The sequence below is a fragment of the Cetorhinus maximus genome, chromosome 4 (assembly GCF_964194155.1).
Source record: "Cetorhinus maximus chromosome 4, sCetMax3.hap1.1, whole genome shotgun sequence".
In the NCBI taxonomy this organism is placed as follows: Eukaryota; Metazoa; Chordata; class Chondrichthyes; order Lamniformes; family Cetorhinidae; genus Cetorhinus; species Cetorhinus maximus.
In genome coordinates this window covers 87,681,113-87,698,826 of record NC_135882.1, presented here as the reverse complement: position 1 = coordinate 87,698,826, position 17,714 = coordinate 87,681,113, and the positions used below count along the sequence as shown (strand labels likewise).

The window sequence follows — 17,714 nt, the reverse complement described above, 5'->3', positions numbered from 1 at the left end:
TGTAGTTCAATGAAGAGGAATGTGAAGTGATGCACTTTTGAAGCACTAATGCAAAGAAAAACTAGCGGCCTTTTGAAAGGGTTTAACAGGGTACGCAGAGAGAAAATGTTTCCACTTGTGGGACAGTCCAAAGCTAGAAATCATAAATACAAGATAGTCATTAATAAATACAACAGGAGGCAGAATTTTCCATGACTGTTGGCATCAGGCATCATGGTGGGCATGAGCGGACAATATGGCAGGAAGGCCAAAAATCAGACAATGTCATGAAACCAGTTTGCAACCGTCTGCGCCACACATCAATAGCGGGCTGTGTTTCCCGCCGCCGCAAGTCGGGAACGTCATTGTAATAAATCTGCATATCATTATAAGCCCAGCTTGGCGGAATAATTCCCCCCCACACTGGACCATCCAAGCATGTGGGTGACTTTGAGGTTTGTTTGCCTACCTTGCTTCGGGCAGTAGTCAATGTCATCAGTGCCAGGCTTCGTAGGCAGCACCACATCACATTTAGGGGGCTCACGGGCAGGTCTCTACCTACCAGACCAGCCATAAGGCAGGGTTGGCTTTTCAATGGCTGCAGGTCTAGGGGTTGCTTGGGGAAGGGGGAGAGGTGGCCTCAGGCAAGGGAAGAGGCTGAAGGACGAGAGCTGTACTGGGGAAGGGGGGTATCCCAGGGGGTGTGTGGGGGCACATGTTGATCTGTGCAAGTGGCCTCAAGACGGTGAGGGCTGAGGATGCAGTCTCCAGAGGAGATGAGGCCAGATGGATATGTGAGGGTGTGTGTGAGAGAGTGAGTGGTGATGTCCCTTGAGCTGGCAGTGAGTGAGATGCCAGTGATGGCCTTGTGAGTGTGTGAGTTTAGAGCGATACCCTCGTGGCATGAATAAGATCATTCATCCTCTTTTTGCACTGAACCTCTACTGTGCAGCACTGGCACTGACCACCACCGCCACCGCCTCCCAAACCCCTGCAGCCAGAGCGGGGTTAGAGGACATCGCAACGGTGTCTAGAAAGCATCCCAGGGACGCGTCACTGAATCGGGAGGCTGCAGTTTTCTTGCCTTTTGGGGCCATGTCTTCTGTGCAACAGTCCTGGGCTGGAAGGTGAGAGGTGTCTGCGCGGCTGAACTTAAAATATGGCGCCCGGCGTGAGGAAGCAGCGAGGTGACGACATGGCAGGTGAATCAGAGGGCGTCTGCCAGCGAAACAGTGTGTTTCCCAGGAATGCATGATTAATGAGGCAGGATTGGGACTATATGGTACGAAAATCCACAATCTCTCCCCCATTCTTCACAATTTCTACCCTAACTGCCACAAAACTGTTCCCCCTCCTCTCCACTCCTCAGCTGAAGCCTTCCAGCACACGCCTTTCTGCCTGACAGCCAGCCAGCCTCCCAATGTTCTGCCATCAAATTCAGCAGGGTCTCCAGACTATTTCAACATTTAGACTTCCCAGTCATTATTTGTCCCATGACCCCCGCACCTCCTGCAAATACTGGGGTCTGTATAACCATAAGGGAATATCATACAAATTTGCACACATGCTGCACATATTGGCAGTTTAGATGTGAATGTCAGTGTTTCTATCCATTAATGCCACAAATTGTTGCTCTTGCTGCAGAGCTGAATTTGTAAAATCTATCTAAAGTTTCATGAAAAATACGCCATCACCTCCAGAATGTAGAAAGATTACACAAAAGTCACTTTGAAGCGTTTTAACGTTTCCATCATAGAAAAATCACAATGGCTACTTCTGAAAGATTACCTGCGAGCAAGCTGCTTTAGCATCTTGCTATGCATTTTCCTGGTTATGGCTTTTGATTTCAGTAGATAATAAACAGGCCAGATCCAATTTAGTGTTATCACAATGGGATAATGCTTCACAAGAAAAGGGAGACAGTACACCTGCCAGATGAAGGTAGAACATGATCTCATTTGAATCAACCTGACTGTAATTTATTTTACCCATATGTTTGACCCTCAACAGATGGAATTAAGGGATTTACCAACTAGGTAATGCTTCAAATAAACTAAAGTCATCACTAAAGTTAACTCAGTTGGTATCAAACTGCCCATGGCTGGAACCTGAGAAAATAATGGACCATAAATTGCTAGAAAATAATGGTGAGTTCGTGGCACCTGCCTTTAGTGAATAAAAAAAAATCCAGCAATTATTGGCGAGGAAGAGGTATGTCATCAGTTGCAAATCAGCACAAATTGATGGAATATTTACACTGCTCTGCTATAAGCCTCTCAAAAAACTGGAGCTTGCCATCAAATATGTCAAGGAACTGCTATATTTACACCATAAACAAGAATGTATCTCAGAAAGACATTTAGGGCTGCTATTTCATGTCCTAGTGACCCTGTTAGTATTGTGATTTATATTCTGATATGAAACCCAACTTTTACCGACTGAACCTGTAGAGTCTCACTCCTACAGGTAGTGAATTGTCCCTAGAGGTTTAGTTTGTTAACTTTTTTTCTTTACATTTCATTTCTGTATTTGTTTTCCTCTTTTAATGCAATCTTTGTCTGCTTCTCTTTATTTCTCTTTCTGTATCACATTTAACATTAATTCACCCTATTTTCTTCTCCATCATTCTCTCGGTTCCTTTCTTCACCCCTAAATTTCTTTGATTAAGGAGATAGACCATTGGACCCAGTGTTAAGGAGGTCCCAGTTGCATTGTTGACATTACTGTGTCATTATCAATATATATTTCCAGGAATTTGTCGTAAAAAAAGACTGGAGCTGAAGAATGGGGAAAATTGAATTTGCGTCATTTAAAGAATTGCTTCTATTTAATGCTATACTATTACACATTTGATTGGGAAAATACATGTTCAATTATGAGATTCTAGAAGGTGAAACATATTAAGTATTGCTTCAAATGCAAAAGCTCTAGAAGTTTAAGCAAACTCCCTTTATTCCAGAACACATTATTTCTATAAAACATTATTCTTCAAAATTTGTAACATTTTAATGATCGGATTAGTAGCTAACCAGTTATAGTGCTTACATCCTGGCCTTGGGTTAAATTCCAAGGACTGTTTCTCTATAAGAACAGGGGGACTAAATTTCAACCTCTGTGCAAAAGGAGCAAGCATGGATCAGTCACCTGTGATACACCTCGTCAAATATTGCTTTCCACTAAAGATCCATTATAGCCTACTCTGCTCCCCCACTGAAGTTTAATCTTACCCCTGGTTATGTTCCTGGAGAATTCAATGAACTGATTCTAGCTGATGCGGGTCCCACAGGAGATACAGTAAATAAACTGAGTTTTAAGATTAAGTAACGTTATTTGTTTGTATTTTTTGTGTGCAAGTTAAACGAATAGATTACTTGCTATGATAACTCAGATGGGCTGTTTTATAATTGACAGCCCTTAATCAAAGTTACATATAACATCCTATGTCATTATGAGCGACGTGCACAACTTCTTCATCCTGTTGTAACTATTGAAGCTGTTTACACAAAGACTGAAAAACAATAAGCAATTTGTTAGCTTGTGTCAGTAATTGATAAATAGCTCACACCCATTATGTCAGTCGGGCCCTGGTCCCAGGCATTCAGCAGGGCCTCCCTGGCATATGTTTCCTCTCTAGCTGTGAAAAGGGAAAGATATATGTCGGGATGACAACATTCACTGACAAGTCAGATGTTTTTTTAAATAGAATGCTATGAGGGTAAGCATTCATCAGGCTCAGGACTGGGATGCAGGAAGGCAGTTAGAACTCTGCTTTAGTCATGTAAGATAACACACTGATATAGAGAAGCACAACATGATCATTGTTTTGTATTATTATATAATGACAATTTGTGCTGATTAAATTAAGTGAATCTGACCATAACTGTTGTTCACTTGTTATTAAATAAAGTAGCTTAACAACTTATACCTTGTCTCATCTTTCCATGTGTAATTTTGATCAGCCTTTGAAAAGTCCAGAAGGTACACATGGGAGAATGTGTGAACAACGCAAAACCCCACTCAGATCACAAAGGCATTCTATTATTGCACCACTTTGTTATATTATTATATAATTAATTAATAGGTACTATAGACATTCGGCTAAACGTAGGATGTTCGGGTCACTTACAGTAGTGATTAATAGCCACCCATGGGAAACCCCTTCCCTTCACCTAACCATCGGCTGCTGGTTTTCTGCCACCCACTCCCTGTATTCTGGGATTTCTTCTAAAACCCCGATCTCTCCACTTCCCTTTCCCACTTTAAGACCCTCTTTAAAACTGACTTCTTAGACCGAGTTTTTGGTCACCTTTCCTTGTTTGGCCTGATGTTGATTTTTTTGATTACGTCTCCGTGAAGTGTTTTGGGGTGTTTTCTGATGTTATAACTGCAAATTGCTTTTGTGATTAGCATGACTGTACTTGTGAGAATATCTAAAGCAAGATCAAAACTTGTACAGTATATAGTTAGATAGGTATTTACATTGTTTAAAACTGCCCCCCACAATCTGACAAGCAGCAGGCTGGTCCAGGCAACCATCATTGCCACAGTATGGTTAACCTTCAGAAAAGAGGCTTGAGCATTGTGGTCAAGAGCCCACAAAGATGTTTTCTCTCCTTGGTATACACAGCCAAGCTACACTAGCAAGCTGACTCCAGAAGAAGTTTAAATGGCATTCAGTTATGACTGGAGGTTCAAATTCATGTCTCAAAGTTGAAAGTTCAACATTAGCAAATGCTACCCAAGGCCAAATCTGTTATTTTATATCTAGATTATAGATCATTTAATTCCATAAGCAGCAATTTAGAAGCTTGCTCATGCGCTGATTTATAATTTGTGAAAGGTGGCTCCCAGACTGGTAGTTTCCCATTGAATTTGTCTCCTTTGGAACTCCATCTGTGACCAGCCACTGAAATTATTTGCCATCCTCTTCAATCTTCTCTCTCCAACTCCTAAAACTTTCTTAATAGCTAATCCTAATCGTGGATATAGTTAACACAATTTACAGGTTCAAGCTAAAAGGTAATGTTATCAGTGCAGAGTATATTTTCCATCCTCAGCTGCCATGACCAACATCTGCTACTCAATATCTTCAAGTTTATACTAGGCCAACACCTGTTCTTTCAACCAGATCCATTATCTGCACTCATCGGTGCATTTATCCTTTACCCTCACCTAGCTCTCTGCTCTACACTGTTCTTGTCCCTTAATTTTCACTCCCACTGCTCCTCCCTCCAGTGCTGATCCTTTAACTGTTGAGCACTGCTAACACCTGAGGCCACAATGAATATCCACTGGATGTCAAGATCAACCTCTACTCTCTGCTTCTCCTAGCCCTCTGATTTTACTTGGCTGATAACCTTAGATGGCTCCTGGATACATTCCATTCCATAGATTGCTCTGAACCTGGATACCTTAAAGTAACACTACACTGTCTAAAAGTTTGCTTTATCCTATTGCAGGGCTTCAGACTTGAACTTTGAACAATTCTTAAAAATCATTCTCCTTCCTGTCATCTCTTTATGGCGAGGTTGTGTTTCACCTAATCTCTGTCATCCCTATGTAACCCAAATTCCCTTGGTGCCTACTGTATGTGCATTTTGGTTACTGGTCCATATCTGATCCCATTACTTCTTCATCCCTTTCCTTTTCTCTCAGCTTCTCTTGGGAGCTTCTTTCCTGTCTCCTTCACTTCCTATCACCCGACTCCTCCCCTTCCTGCCACCTGACCACATCACCTTTCATTTTCCTCATCTAAGTTAGATTACACATTTCAATTTCTTCTCCAACCCACCCGGACTCACCTGCCTTCCTACTCTTCTGCTAACATTCCAAATGTCAAACCGCCTAGTATAAGCCCATGGCTACCTGCTGTACTTCTCTAGGGATTCTCCAGAGAGAACATAAAGTTCTTTACAAGCAGCAATTCAAAATGTCCCCATCCTCTCCAAAGTGCCTCACTCAGTGCACCATTAAGAGCTAACCTCCCCAACTTACTTCCTGACCTGTTGAGCCCACCCACTGCTGTCTCCTTTAATGCTGCCAGCAGACTAATAATCGCTGCCCCTCTCTGTCTCTATGAAGCTTATTCACTTGCAAACAAGGCCCTTTCAATCCAGGCGCTCATTATGGAGGATCATATTGAATCGTGGATTTGGCAGGAACTTGGCTTATGAGTATTGCTGAAAAAAGACATTTTGTCGAAGCTTTTCATCTTGCACTCATCAGGACAATTGCAAGAATACCAATGTCAGGGAAAGCGACAACTTTATTCTGTAAGAGAAGGGAGTGCTGATTGGTTGGCAAGTGGACTCTGATTGGTAGAGGCATTGCCATGGAGAATGCACCAATTAATGGTGACTGACAGTTAACTGCCAGGCATTGTTTGAAAATTAAACCAGGCAGCTTGACTCTGATTGGTCAAGGCATTGCCCTGAGGAGTGACCTAGCGAATGGCTATCATTTATTTTGTTTGGCTGAAACAGGCACAATGTGTGTACATGTTCTTTCTGTCGCCCTTTCCTTGGCGTACTAGTTGAGAAATCTACTGGGGATTCTCTACAATGGTCTATCACAAGCCTACCTTCACTGGTTAATACATGTGTTGGGATTCTTACAGTTCCACACATTATAAGATTGGCCTTATCGGCAACCTCATAAATAGGGCCCAAGCCATTTGTTCACCATGCAAGCTTGGTGCTGAAATAGGGCGCATCAAAGACATCCTGCCCGTTTTGAAGAGTTTCCATACACCTGTCACTGAAGATCAGAATCGATGTCTGGAATAGATTGGAAGTGTTTGTGGCATTTTCCTTGATTAATCTGGCTATGTTAGATCTGTATTAAGCCAGTTGTACTCTCTTGACAATAAGGTGGAAGAGACTGAGGAGTTTGGGGTTAGTTGGCAATTGGTATTAGGAGGAAGAAGCTAGAATTATCTTTGTCCTCTGGGTTGATCTGAGAATAGTGGTGGAGGAGTGTAAGGCCTGGTAGAGCTCGATGTGGTCAGCTGATGGATGGCTATTCCTTGTACTTGAAGGAACACAGTTGTGGATATACTCAGATATAGATGGGATGAAAGATAAGGTACTATAGAAAGGGGAAAAAAAGATGAGGGAGTAGTTGATCAAATTAATGGGTTCAGAGGTACCTCGGCAAATGTAGAGGCAAAAGTTAGGCAGTTAAGAGTTTGAAAATACATGTGTGTGTGTCTGCAGGGAGAGATTTTCAGGGTATTTGATGGGAAAAACATGAGGCCAGTGAACACCTTTATCTATTCCTTTAACACCCTCATTAAAACCATCTCTTTGCCAAGCTCTTGGCCATCCTTCCTAATAGCTACTTCTTTGGCTTAACATCCTTTTTTTTCCCTTTAGACCTTTTCTCTATATTATATACGCTAAATAAATGCAAGTTAATGTTATTGCTTTTGAACCCGTCTGTTAAAATGTGTTTCTTTTTAATCTTATCTCCCACTTCTATTAATCGAATTACTTCTTCAATCTTTACCATCAATTAGCGCTTGGCACACAACGGTTTGAAGTGGGATTTAAATATGGCACAATAATAATGACTTGAATCTATACAAACTATCACTGGGCTCCGAGTAATGAGAGCTGCAAATTTAAATTTTACATAGTATTTAATGATCTGTGATAAGTTACCTTCTCAGTTGCCAACTTCCACAGTGGATAAGTTGCAAGGAACTGCCTTAAAAACCTTGAGGTTTTTGAGTGACAGCTATTATCACTGAACTAAAACTCAAAATAAAATTAGTCAAAGCACCATCTTATGTGTCAGAAATAAATTAATGACTCTTAATGTCAGCGAATAAGAGTCTTCACTAAGTAACATTATAGAGAGCTGAAGAGATTACTACAAATAACCACATAAAACATGGGGTAGCCTGAGCAAAACAAGTAGAAAGGTTCCACTAAGAAAAAGAAAATGGGCACTAATTGAAGGCAAAGAAGAAAAAATTCATTTAGATCCATTTTTGTGATAGGGATGCCTACCTTGCCCCCAGACCCATTGAGGTAGGGATCACACAAACTTCATGCTGCCTCCTCAGCATACAGCTCAGCATGGATTGCGCTGCTGACCAGTGGCTTACTGAAAGGGGGGGCCCAGCCACATGCTTGGATAACATGTGATTCAGCAAGCATGTACATCTTAAAGGCAGCCTGCCCCCCTTACACTCAGTGTACAGAAGTTGCGGCTGATTGTCTGCACGATACCTAGAGAGAAGCAAAAGCACAGAAAATGGAGCAACAGGCAAGAGAGAGAGAGCTCGCAGGTTTTCGAATGTGCCGCTGGAGCCTCCTTTTCAGCTGGGAGTTGATATTCCCAGAGCATTTCAAAAATGCAATATTCTGAAGTGCAAAGGGCAGACATTAGAAGTTATATACAAAACAATACTAAAGATTCTGATTTCATTTGCCTACAAAGTTGGGTATTTGAGTTAATTCTTGCCTGGGCTATTTTAATGCAGCTGTCATGAATGTAGTAGAGTAGACAGAATATATAAACTTGAGTACACATTTTTTGCAAAAGGCAAATGTATTATCGATTAACATCACAGAAATGTCAGCTGTAGCTCAGTTAGTAGTATGCTTGCCTCTAAATTATGAGGCTCTAGATTCAAGACCCACTCCAGGGCTTAAGCACAAAAGGCAAGGCTGACACTCCAGTGCAGCACTGCACTGTTGGAGGTGCTGTATTTTGGATGAGGCATTAAACTGAGGCCCCCATCTGCCTGCTTGGGTGGATGCAAAAGATCCCACAGAACTATTCTGAAGAAGGGCAGGGGAGTTATTCAATACTTATCTCTCAGTAAACATTACAAAAACAGATTATCTAGTCTTTCTCATTCTGTGGTTTGTGGGAGTTTGCTGAGTGCAAATTAGCTACCAGATTTCCGACATTGGAACAGTGACTACAATTCAAAAAGTACTTCATTGGCTGTAAAGCATCCAGTGGTCATGAAAAGTGCTAGATAAGTGCAAGTCTTTCTTTTTTCTGATCAAATTGAGGCAAAAGATTACCTCAAGACAGTGCAGCTTTGCATTATGGCATCCCTATGCTTCTATAAAGCTCAGGACTCCCCACCATCAAACAGAGACATCACAATAGGCAGTGACTTGTGTGCAGGTGCAATTTTTTGAGAAGCCTTTCTCCTTCAGTTTCAGTATCGGCAGTTGGTTGATTGTACCAATAGAATTTGGAATAGGGTTACAAGGGAGGGGTAGATTTAGAACTACAGTTATGCTCAGGGTTAGTTTTAGGGACAAGGCTAGATTTAAGAGCTATGTTGGATCTAGAGTTAGGATCAGGCTAAGGATTAGATATAGGATTAGAATTATATTTAAGGATAGGGCATGCCACTTGTAAGGAGAGTATATAACTTTAAACATGCTACCTACATGCCAGACAAACACTAAATTGCTTAATAAAACCCCATAGCTAAAATGTTATCATCTAAATGCTAGCATTCTGAAAGACTATTTTCAGTAAATAAATTGCAAAATAAGACAGTGCAGCAAAAAATTAGCAGAATTATTATTTCAGTTGAGTATGTATTGCAGTTAGTAATCATGCAATAAAACTAGACATTATGCATTAATGCTATGAGATAGCAATGATGAGTATATTTACCAAAAGTGTTGAATAGTTTTACAAAGTTTAAAAGCTTTACATAATACCTGATTAAAAAGTCCCTGCACAGTATTACATTCTGTGGCTTAAGTTCAAAAATATATTTGCATGAGTCAATACTGGCAATGAAATCTAGGTTGAATAAAACTCCTGATATCAACATGTTCAAAACACTACTGTAAATAGTTTTTGCAATACAAATGATGGAAACTTATTTATGGTTTTGTGTCCCTTATCTTGACTGGCTGAATAATAACTCTAAAAATTCACTTAAAGGGTTATGGTTAGTTCTTAAACTATGCACGCAACTGATATATCCTGACCTGTAGATATGGACCTCAGCAGTAATAAATTGCAGTGAGTGCTGCCAATGCACTCCTTCTGATATACACAGATGATATGCAATTAAAATCCCTTTTCACATTCCTATGAGGCTGTCAATCAAGAGAAAAGCCTTTTTGACAACACTCAATGAACCATACACACTAACCACTGAACAGGAACTTAAACAGTAACAGCCTTTGTTACAAGCAGGGTAAAATTCTATCTTGATTAGCTTTATTAGTAAGACATCTCTTTTTAAATGTTGGCATGTGAGGCATCAAGAAAAGATTGAAACCTTACAATAACATTAAATTATTTTCTAAAGTTGTATTTAATACTCCTGTTTTTGGATGAATAACAGCATTAAACAGTTTTACTATTTCTCAATATTGCATTTTAAGTCAGCAGATCTGAATATTTTGAAGTTTGAAAAAGGATGAAGCTTATAACAATGTTTGTTGTGTTATACTTAATAACACATTACAAATTTTCTAAATATGTTTTTGCTAATTACAATTGAAAACTGCACGAGCTGTCAAATATTGGCAATCATTTAGTTATCCTCTGCCTTTTAATAATGTAAATGGTATATTTTGTTTCATGGTAAAGACGGCAACAGAAAAGAATGGAACGTTTTTACAAACAGCCTGATTCCTTTGTATGATTCTATACCTTTACTGATTTTATTTACAGAGCAAAAATGGATGAATTAATCCCAAATGGGGCCATATTCAGGATATGGACTTATGTTGGTTGAAACAGTCCAACTGCCACAATGCAATTCTTTTGTGACCTTCAGAAAATCATTAGCAAGATGAACTGAGATCATGGTAGTGAGTGAGTGATAGCTATTTGCTTTTACCTTCTGTCACTCCCAGAACTCATTCAATACTAAATAGTAATGATTCACAATGCTCACAAAATGCTGGCAATTTCTGAGCTGTATATACTTAACAGGCACCAACTCAAATTGTTCTTTATGGTTTATTTAAGGAACTTAAAAAATATACTTGGGAGTAATCGGGTGATAGCAATTCCATCTATTGTTAATTTCCTCCTTTGGAAAAAGTGATAGTAGCGGAGATGTATTCATTTCATTTGATGTCAAATAACTTTAGCAAAAGCAACATTTAATTAACATAAATCAATATGATGCCTAAAATGTAAAACTACTCAAACACAACTGACTGTTCATGTACAACAGCAGTCTATGAGATTCAGTTTTATTATCTGTTCCATTTCATTACAGTAAAGTATGTTAGCACATTTTCAACTGAAAAAGTTTATAACGGAAGCATACATTACTTCTCATGGTATCTGAAACAAAACTCTGTTCAAAGTAGAAGCATAAGCAACAGAAGGCAAAGCATTACATCGGCCTGACTCAGTGACTGAACTAATCTTTATGATCCCATTAATGGAACAACCATAACAATGCATCTATTATCTCATGGAATAACTTATATGACGTTAATTTTATCCCTATTTCTGTCAAAATCTTGAAGCATGCAATCATGAAGTTTTTGCTGTAACCCTTAACTGAATATATCATATTCTCACAAAGCTGGTATAATATTCCCAAAAATCAATCTGACCCTTGTTGTTCAAATCTTTTGCTATTATTTCATCATTTGTAATAGCTGAACATTATGAAATGTTTTATTTAATTTTTTAACCCTCTTCCTTTGCTGAACTCTTTCTCCAGGTAGTACAGCCTGTAAGAATGTTACTCTGTCTTAGCTTGCAATGCAAATGCTGTTCAGTTTATTTCCCACCAGCAGCAGTTGTGTGTTTTTCCAGTGAGATTAAAAGGTGTCTACATTTCCAATGCTGCAACAATTGTTCCCCTCTCCCACTAAGTCCTGATCTGAATTGAGAAAAGTGTTCATATGTACAAATTGAGAGTTTCAAACACTGGCTATGATTGGACCTCAAAGTAGCAACCACAGCTGTGTGCCATGAGCAACCACAGCTGTGTGCCATGAGCAACCACAGCTGTGTGCCATGTTTTCTACCAGAACTTAAGGTAAGATAAGTACTCTTGGCTCCATAAATTAAGATGACAGTTAGTGGTGCCATTATTCAGACAATATGCTCTCGTTGGTTACTATTTGTTTACAGAAATCTTCTATGTTAAAGACTCCACTAACTAGTTGCCATATTTGTCTTCAAAACAACAATAACTACACTTGAAAAGTAACTCACAGACTGTGAAGCACTTTGGAACATTCTGAGGATGTGAAAGAATACATTCTTTCTTTACTTTAGATTCAGTCTGTGACAATTATTCAGCTACTTTATTAAACAGGTCAGAAAGTGCACAACTACCACCATCCATCCAAATTAAGTACAATTAACATGATCCTGAAAAAAATGGCTTGCTAGATTTCATGTTTCTAAATGAGGTGAGCACAGATGCATCTTTACTGTAGCAGTAGTGACAAGTACACACTAATGAGTGTCACATATGGAGCATGGCATAGCTGATCAAACTACTGTTTCTACTACAACACAGACTAAAAAACAGGAACTCCAACAGTGGGCAACTCTGTTTTCTTGGCAAAAAGCCTGCAGGGTGCATTGTTGTGTTTGAAAACACATGCTGAGAATTAAATTTTGATGTACTGTACCAGATTAATTTAACAGCAATCTTTATAAATACCATTATATATTGAGGCATAAATATTTGCAACTGATGGATTCCTGAATTTTATTTTTATATTATAAAGGCACATTAAATACCTAACAATTTGAAATTCAGTGCTGCCATATGGTCAGAATTTTTTTGTTGTTAGTTTTTTTTTCCAGATTGTTCCTAGTTTGCATTTTGCATTAGCAATTCTTTCTTTTGTCAAGTTCTTTTGTCTGCACAAAATTGGCAGCAGTCCAGATTCAAAGTAGACCTATTCATTTGCTGACCACATAACCAATGCCATTCTAGTTCACATCAGCCTAGTGAGCTAAACTCTAAAGAGAATAAGACTTGCTTCACCACTGACGAATGGTGTATATATTTTGCTGTGTTAAAAAGGTAATACCATGTCTGAAACTAACAATATAACTTATAATTTCTCATTCAAAAGCAAGCAGCTGCTGAAATACTCATCACATAAAAACTTCATTAGCTGCTAAAGAAATTCGCACGGCAAAACTGTCACCATCAACCATCATCTAAACTGTGAATTGAAAAGGTGCAATATTTGAAAGCTGAAAATGTGTCACTTGTGCATTGATAGATAATGTGAAAATAATGCAAGAAAACTGTAGAAAGTACAAATAAAAGTAGAATTGATAGGGATGTTGTAACGATTAAATTCCAAGTATTGAGTTCCAGAAGCTTGTCGACAGAGCATGAATGGGACAGTAATATTTTCTCACCTTCAACTAGATGCCTATTGCTGAAAATGCAACAAAAAAAATCAAACTAAAGTAGCAATGCATTTGCTTAAGGCTCTGTTCTGTTTAACAGAATGTTTTACCAGAAAACATTCCCCGTTTACTTAGAATAATTTAAACAGAGCTGCATTTAAATATATAATGTTTATCTCTAACTCAGCCTTCCCCAAAAAGTCACAAGGTTTCCTTTAAAAGTTTTAATGTAAGTTTGTTACTATTTATTTAAAATGTTGGGAAAACCAATGAAACAAAGTGGAATGCCATTTAGGTTTGATATTTACAAGCCCTTAAAACATGAAATGTTAGAAAACAACTGCTATAATTAGGCAGTGTAATTGAGAACAAATTAAAATAAAAAAAACACTTACATGCAAATTAAAATTAGATGCTCAAACAATGTTATTGGACAATAGGAATAAAAGTGAATTTCCTAAACATCCTGTTAAATACAGAAATAAAACTCTCTTGCATTGAAATGCATAACTAATGTTAAATTACTATTTCCTTAACCTATGAAAGTGTTACACTCTGTTAATTTTAAAGTCTTTAAGGTCCAACTCTTTAAAAATTGAACATATAATAACTTTGCAGGACTTCTTTATTTTCTAGCTTCCATTGATTACCACCATAGAAGTTGTTCTCCATGGCATCTGTTTACTTGCGACTGTCCAATTTGATGCCAGAAATACTTAGGTTTCTGGGGTGGTAATATGTTATTTAAAACTAGATTAGTTTGTTAAGTGTTCTGAGGGTCACTTCAGGTTTGACCTCTTCTGTGTGTATCAGTCAGACAATGATGTATCATTAACGCATAGCAGCTGTATCCCAATTGATGCCATGAACATAACAGCTTTTTATAGCCATCAAGGGAGCGTAGATAGGGTTCTTTTATTAACCACTAAATGTTATTATTACATTATACGACCTGTACTTTTCTAAATAGCCCATTTGTTCAAATGTTACTGTTTTCTGAAAAGTCGATACTTGCAGTTAGTAAATTACTCTGGCAACATTTTTTTTTTAGTTACTTGCTGTATTTTGCAACAAGTTAAAGGGTATTTAAAAGACTGAAAATAAATGGCTTCTGATATGGTAAAGAGCAACCCTGGGCAATTCACAATAGCTACTAATGATGTATGGTTGACTGGAGAAAACTGCACCCAGCACCATTTATCAGAAAGGTCAATTCTTACTCAGAACACTCAAATGCTCACAAAGAAAATGATAATTTCACTAAAACAAATCAAATAAATCACCAGCATCCTATGGAAATGAATGAAAGGACATAACAATGATTAGAAAACTGAATAAAATTCACTAGAAAGATATTGCATCGGCGAGTTAACAATTATTTGCTCATAACAGGGAAGTTGATACCATTTTCAGAATTGTGCTAAGTGAAAAATAATAGGTTATGTATAGCAGGCAACAATTTGTTGGCCATTTGGATTGGCACCAGAGCTCACTTGTATGCGAAAAGGAACTTTGAGCACTTAACACCTTCCTGTGTTTTCAGAAAATAATTTGTCTAAAACAATTTATTAATTCCATCCATTTTTCATTGATTCATCTGAAGACTCAGATGTTATTGCAGATAATTACATAGAAAAGAAAGAATGAATTACAAGGATGTAACCCAATCTTGGGTTCAATTGACATCATAAACTAAGAAGTATTCTATGAATGTAATCATAAACACCAAGGCTAGACTAGCCTCAAACTTAACTATTTCTGTTACTTTCACTTTGACAAAATACTGGAATTTTTCACATACATTAATAGTTTTGGGTCTCTTTTTTAACATAAAAGATTCCATGTTAGCTGCTAAACATTTTACTAAATGAAGCTTGATTTTATTTTTGTGTATGATGCGTATCATTTTGCGTGAGAAAATACAGGAAAAAGCCTAAAGTGAGTGTGTATTAATCTAAAAAAAGCCCACAAAAAATGTGTGTTACGTGTCCGGGCATTATATTCAAATGTGTATCATATACAAAAAAACCTAAGACAATTTGTTGTTTATCTGTGGTTTACTTTCTTGTTTTGGCAATGTTAATGCCACCAAAATCGAACAGTGCACCTGTCCGTGATGCACCATGCTGCTCACAAAAGGCTAACGATGCTTTATTATGTCACCATTGAAGTAGTAACTTTGTTTTTCCAGTTTTCAGGTTCTGAATGTTCTATGCATATCACAGTCTGAATTTTAATTTGTTACAGGTTCGCTCAAACAAGCTCATTATTTCCTAAGGTTATATTGATTGTAAAATAAAAAATAAAAATTGAATTGACAGGAACTTCAAAAAAAAGATGCTCTTAAAAAGAAACTGATATTATTAGATATGATGTTAACATTTGCAATGGATTACTTTTATCTGTATTTAAATATATCCATGATGTCTCATGGTTTAACATTAACTACATAATAGTATCAAATGCTGTATAACTGGCATCCTACTTTAATTTGCAATATCATACAAAATTAAGCATGGATGTTTAAATGAAATAACTGCTGTATATGCAATTTTACTTTTGGGAATATTAATAAATACATTTGATTTCTTTGCTGCCACTTTATTATATACACACACCCCATGCGTACACTTAACTAGGGATTTCTGTTCATGTCTCATAGCTCCTGAAAGGTCCTCTGTGTTTGTCCTGTAGTCTGACCCACATACAACAGCATACCATCCATTTTTGTCTGTTTACACAAGAGATACCTCACACATTTGCCATAACCAGCCTTATTTGAATTGCCTTGCTACTCAGTGCTCGTACTGATGTACATAGGACACTTTTCAAACAGTAGGTCTGATGCAGCTTAAAACTAATTTGAACTAATGCAACCACCCAATACAAGCAAATACGTTGTCAACGGGAGTAAACTGACACCATAGTAATTGATTCATTTTAATTGTACTCCGTCCTTCATGCTTAAATACTGCACGCACTAAAAAGTCAGTCAACTGAATCTAAAGGACATTTTTAAAGTTTATTCACTTGTTATGTAGTAGGCACTGAAACATCGGGCCAGATCACTAGTTAGAAACATTTAGCCTGCTATAACGATATTTGCAATTACCAGTTATGAAAAAAAAAGTTACTGAGAACGCTGCACTCCTTTGCCCAGAGATTTTAAAATGTTAGAAGGCAACTGTTAGTCTATCAACTGACACTGCGGGCCACAAACATGATCCACAACCTGTTCGGTCACAATTACTGACACAATGAAAGGAAATGAGTCGGAACTAGTTTATTGAGATCAATGCAGTTTTACTACCATACCACTCAGTACTGTAAAGATCCTGTGATTAAAAGTGGGGGAAAGCTGCAAAAACCGAGGTGCACTGTCTGTCCACCGATCTGCTCTAACATCCCGGCTTCAACGTTCACTTACAATGCAATACGATGCGCTTCAAAACTCATCAGTACCACCTTATTGTACCCAGCCAAAAGAGCCAGTGGCTGCACAACACTGCTCTCTCTCAGGCTTGCAATATACTGATAGCAGCTTTGCACGCGCCAGAACTCCAGAAACATTCAGACACATGTGTAATAATACATGCTTTAAAGAAAACTAAAATAAATCACCTTATTGCTATAGTATGGATCTAAGCAGGGTGAAGGTCCCAGGCAGGGAGAATCTGTGGAGATGTTAGCTGGAGCAGTCTGTAGATAAAACCTCACGTCCATTTCAGTGAAATTTGCAGTGAACACATTCAGCAGCTCCCCTTTTTTTTTTCTGGGTTGTTGGTGAGAGCAGAAAGAAAGAGAGAGAGAAGAAACAGGAGAGGGAGGAGAGACACCTTCCCTGTCTCACATCCGTTTGTGGTCTACAGTAAGAGAACTCTCCAAAAAAAAAAGCAGTTTTGTAGCAGCCTGTAGTTTTCTGCTTCCAAAATAAACAGCTTTGCAGTCCAGTAATACTTGAAGAATTTTTTTTTAAAAAATCAAGTCAGTAAGGAAAACGTTTTTTCAAAAGCTAAAGAGAATTTCCTGACTTCCCCCCCCTCCCATTTACAAGAGGAGGATGTGTAGTTTTGTCAACCTTCGGCAGCCGATGAGCTTCGCTGTGAGGAGAGCACAAGAGCGGCACCAGCTTCCACACAAAGAGAGAGGCTCCAGCCGCACTGGCACACAGTGGCCGCCAGGGATGCGCTCTAACAGTTACAGGCTTACAGACTCTTAACGCCAATAACTCAGCTAACTAACACAAAGCCATACATTATCCTGCCTAACAAATGGTTTGTTTTGATGTACAGAAAATGAACCATTAGACAACATGCCAGTACAATGATTCTGGGCAGTATTAACATATATCAAAGCACACCCCCAACACACACACACACACCTTGCCACCA

The 17,714-nt window shown here is 38.4% G+C and overlaps 1 protein-coding gene across 2 annotated transcripts in view; it reads right to left on the bottom strand.

Annotated features, from left to right (window-relative positions):
* The window catches only part of tox (thymocyte selection-associated high mobility group box), a 297,637-nt gene extending 280,432 nt beyond the window's left edge, over window positions 1–17,205 (bottom strand). For both annotated transcript variants that reach the window (XM_078540444.1, XM_078540445.1), the window contains exon 1: window positions 16,945–17,205. In XM_078540444.1, the coding sequence (XP_078396570.1) occupies window positions 16,945–17,046 (102 nt within the window). In that variant the 5' untranslated portion in view covers window positions 17,047–17,205. The remainder of the gene's footprint in view (window positions 1–16,944) is intronic.
* Between the last annotated feature and the right edge of the window lie 509 nt (window positions 17,206–17,714).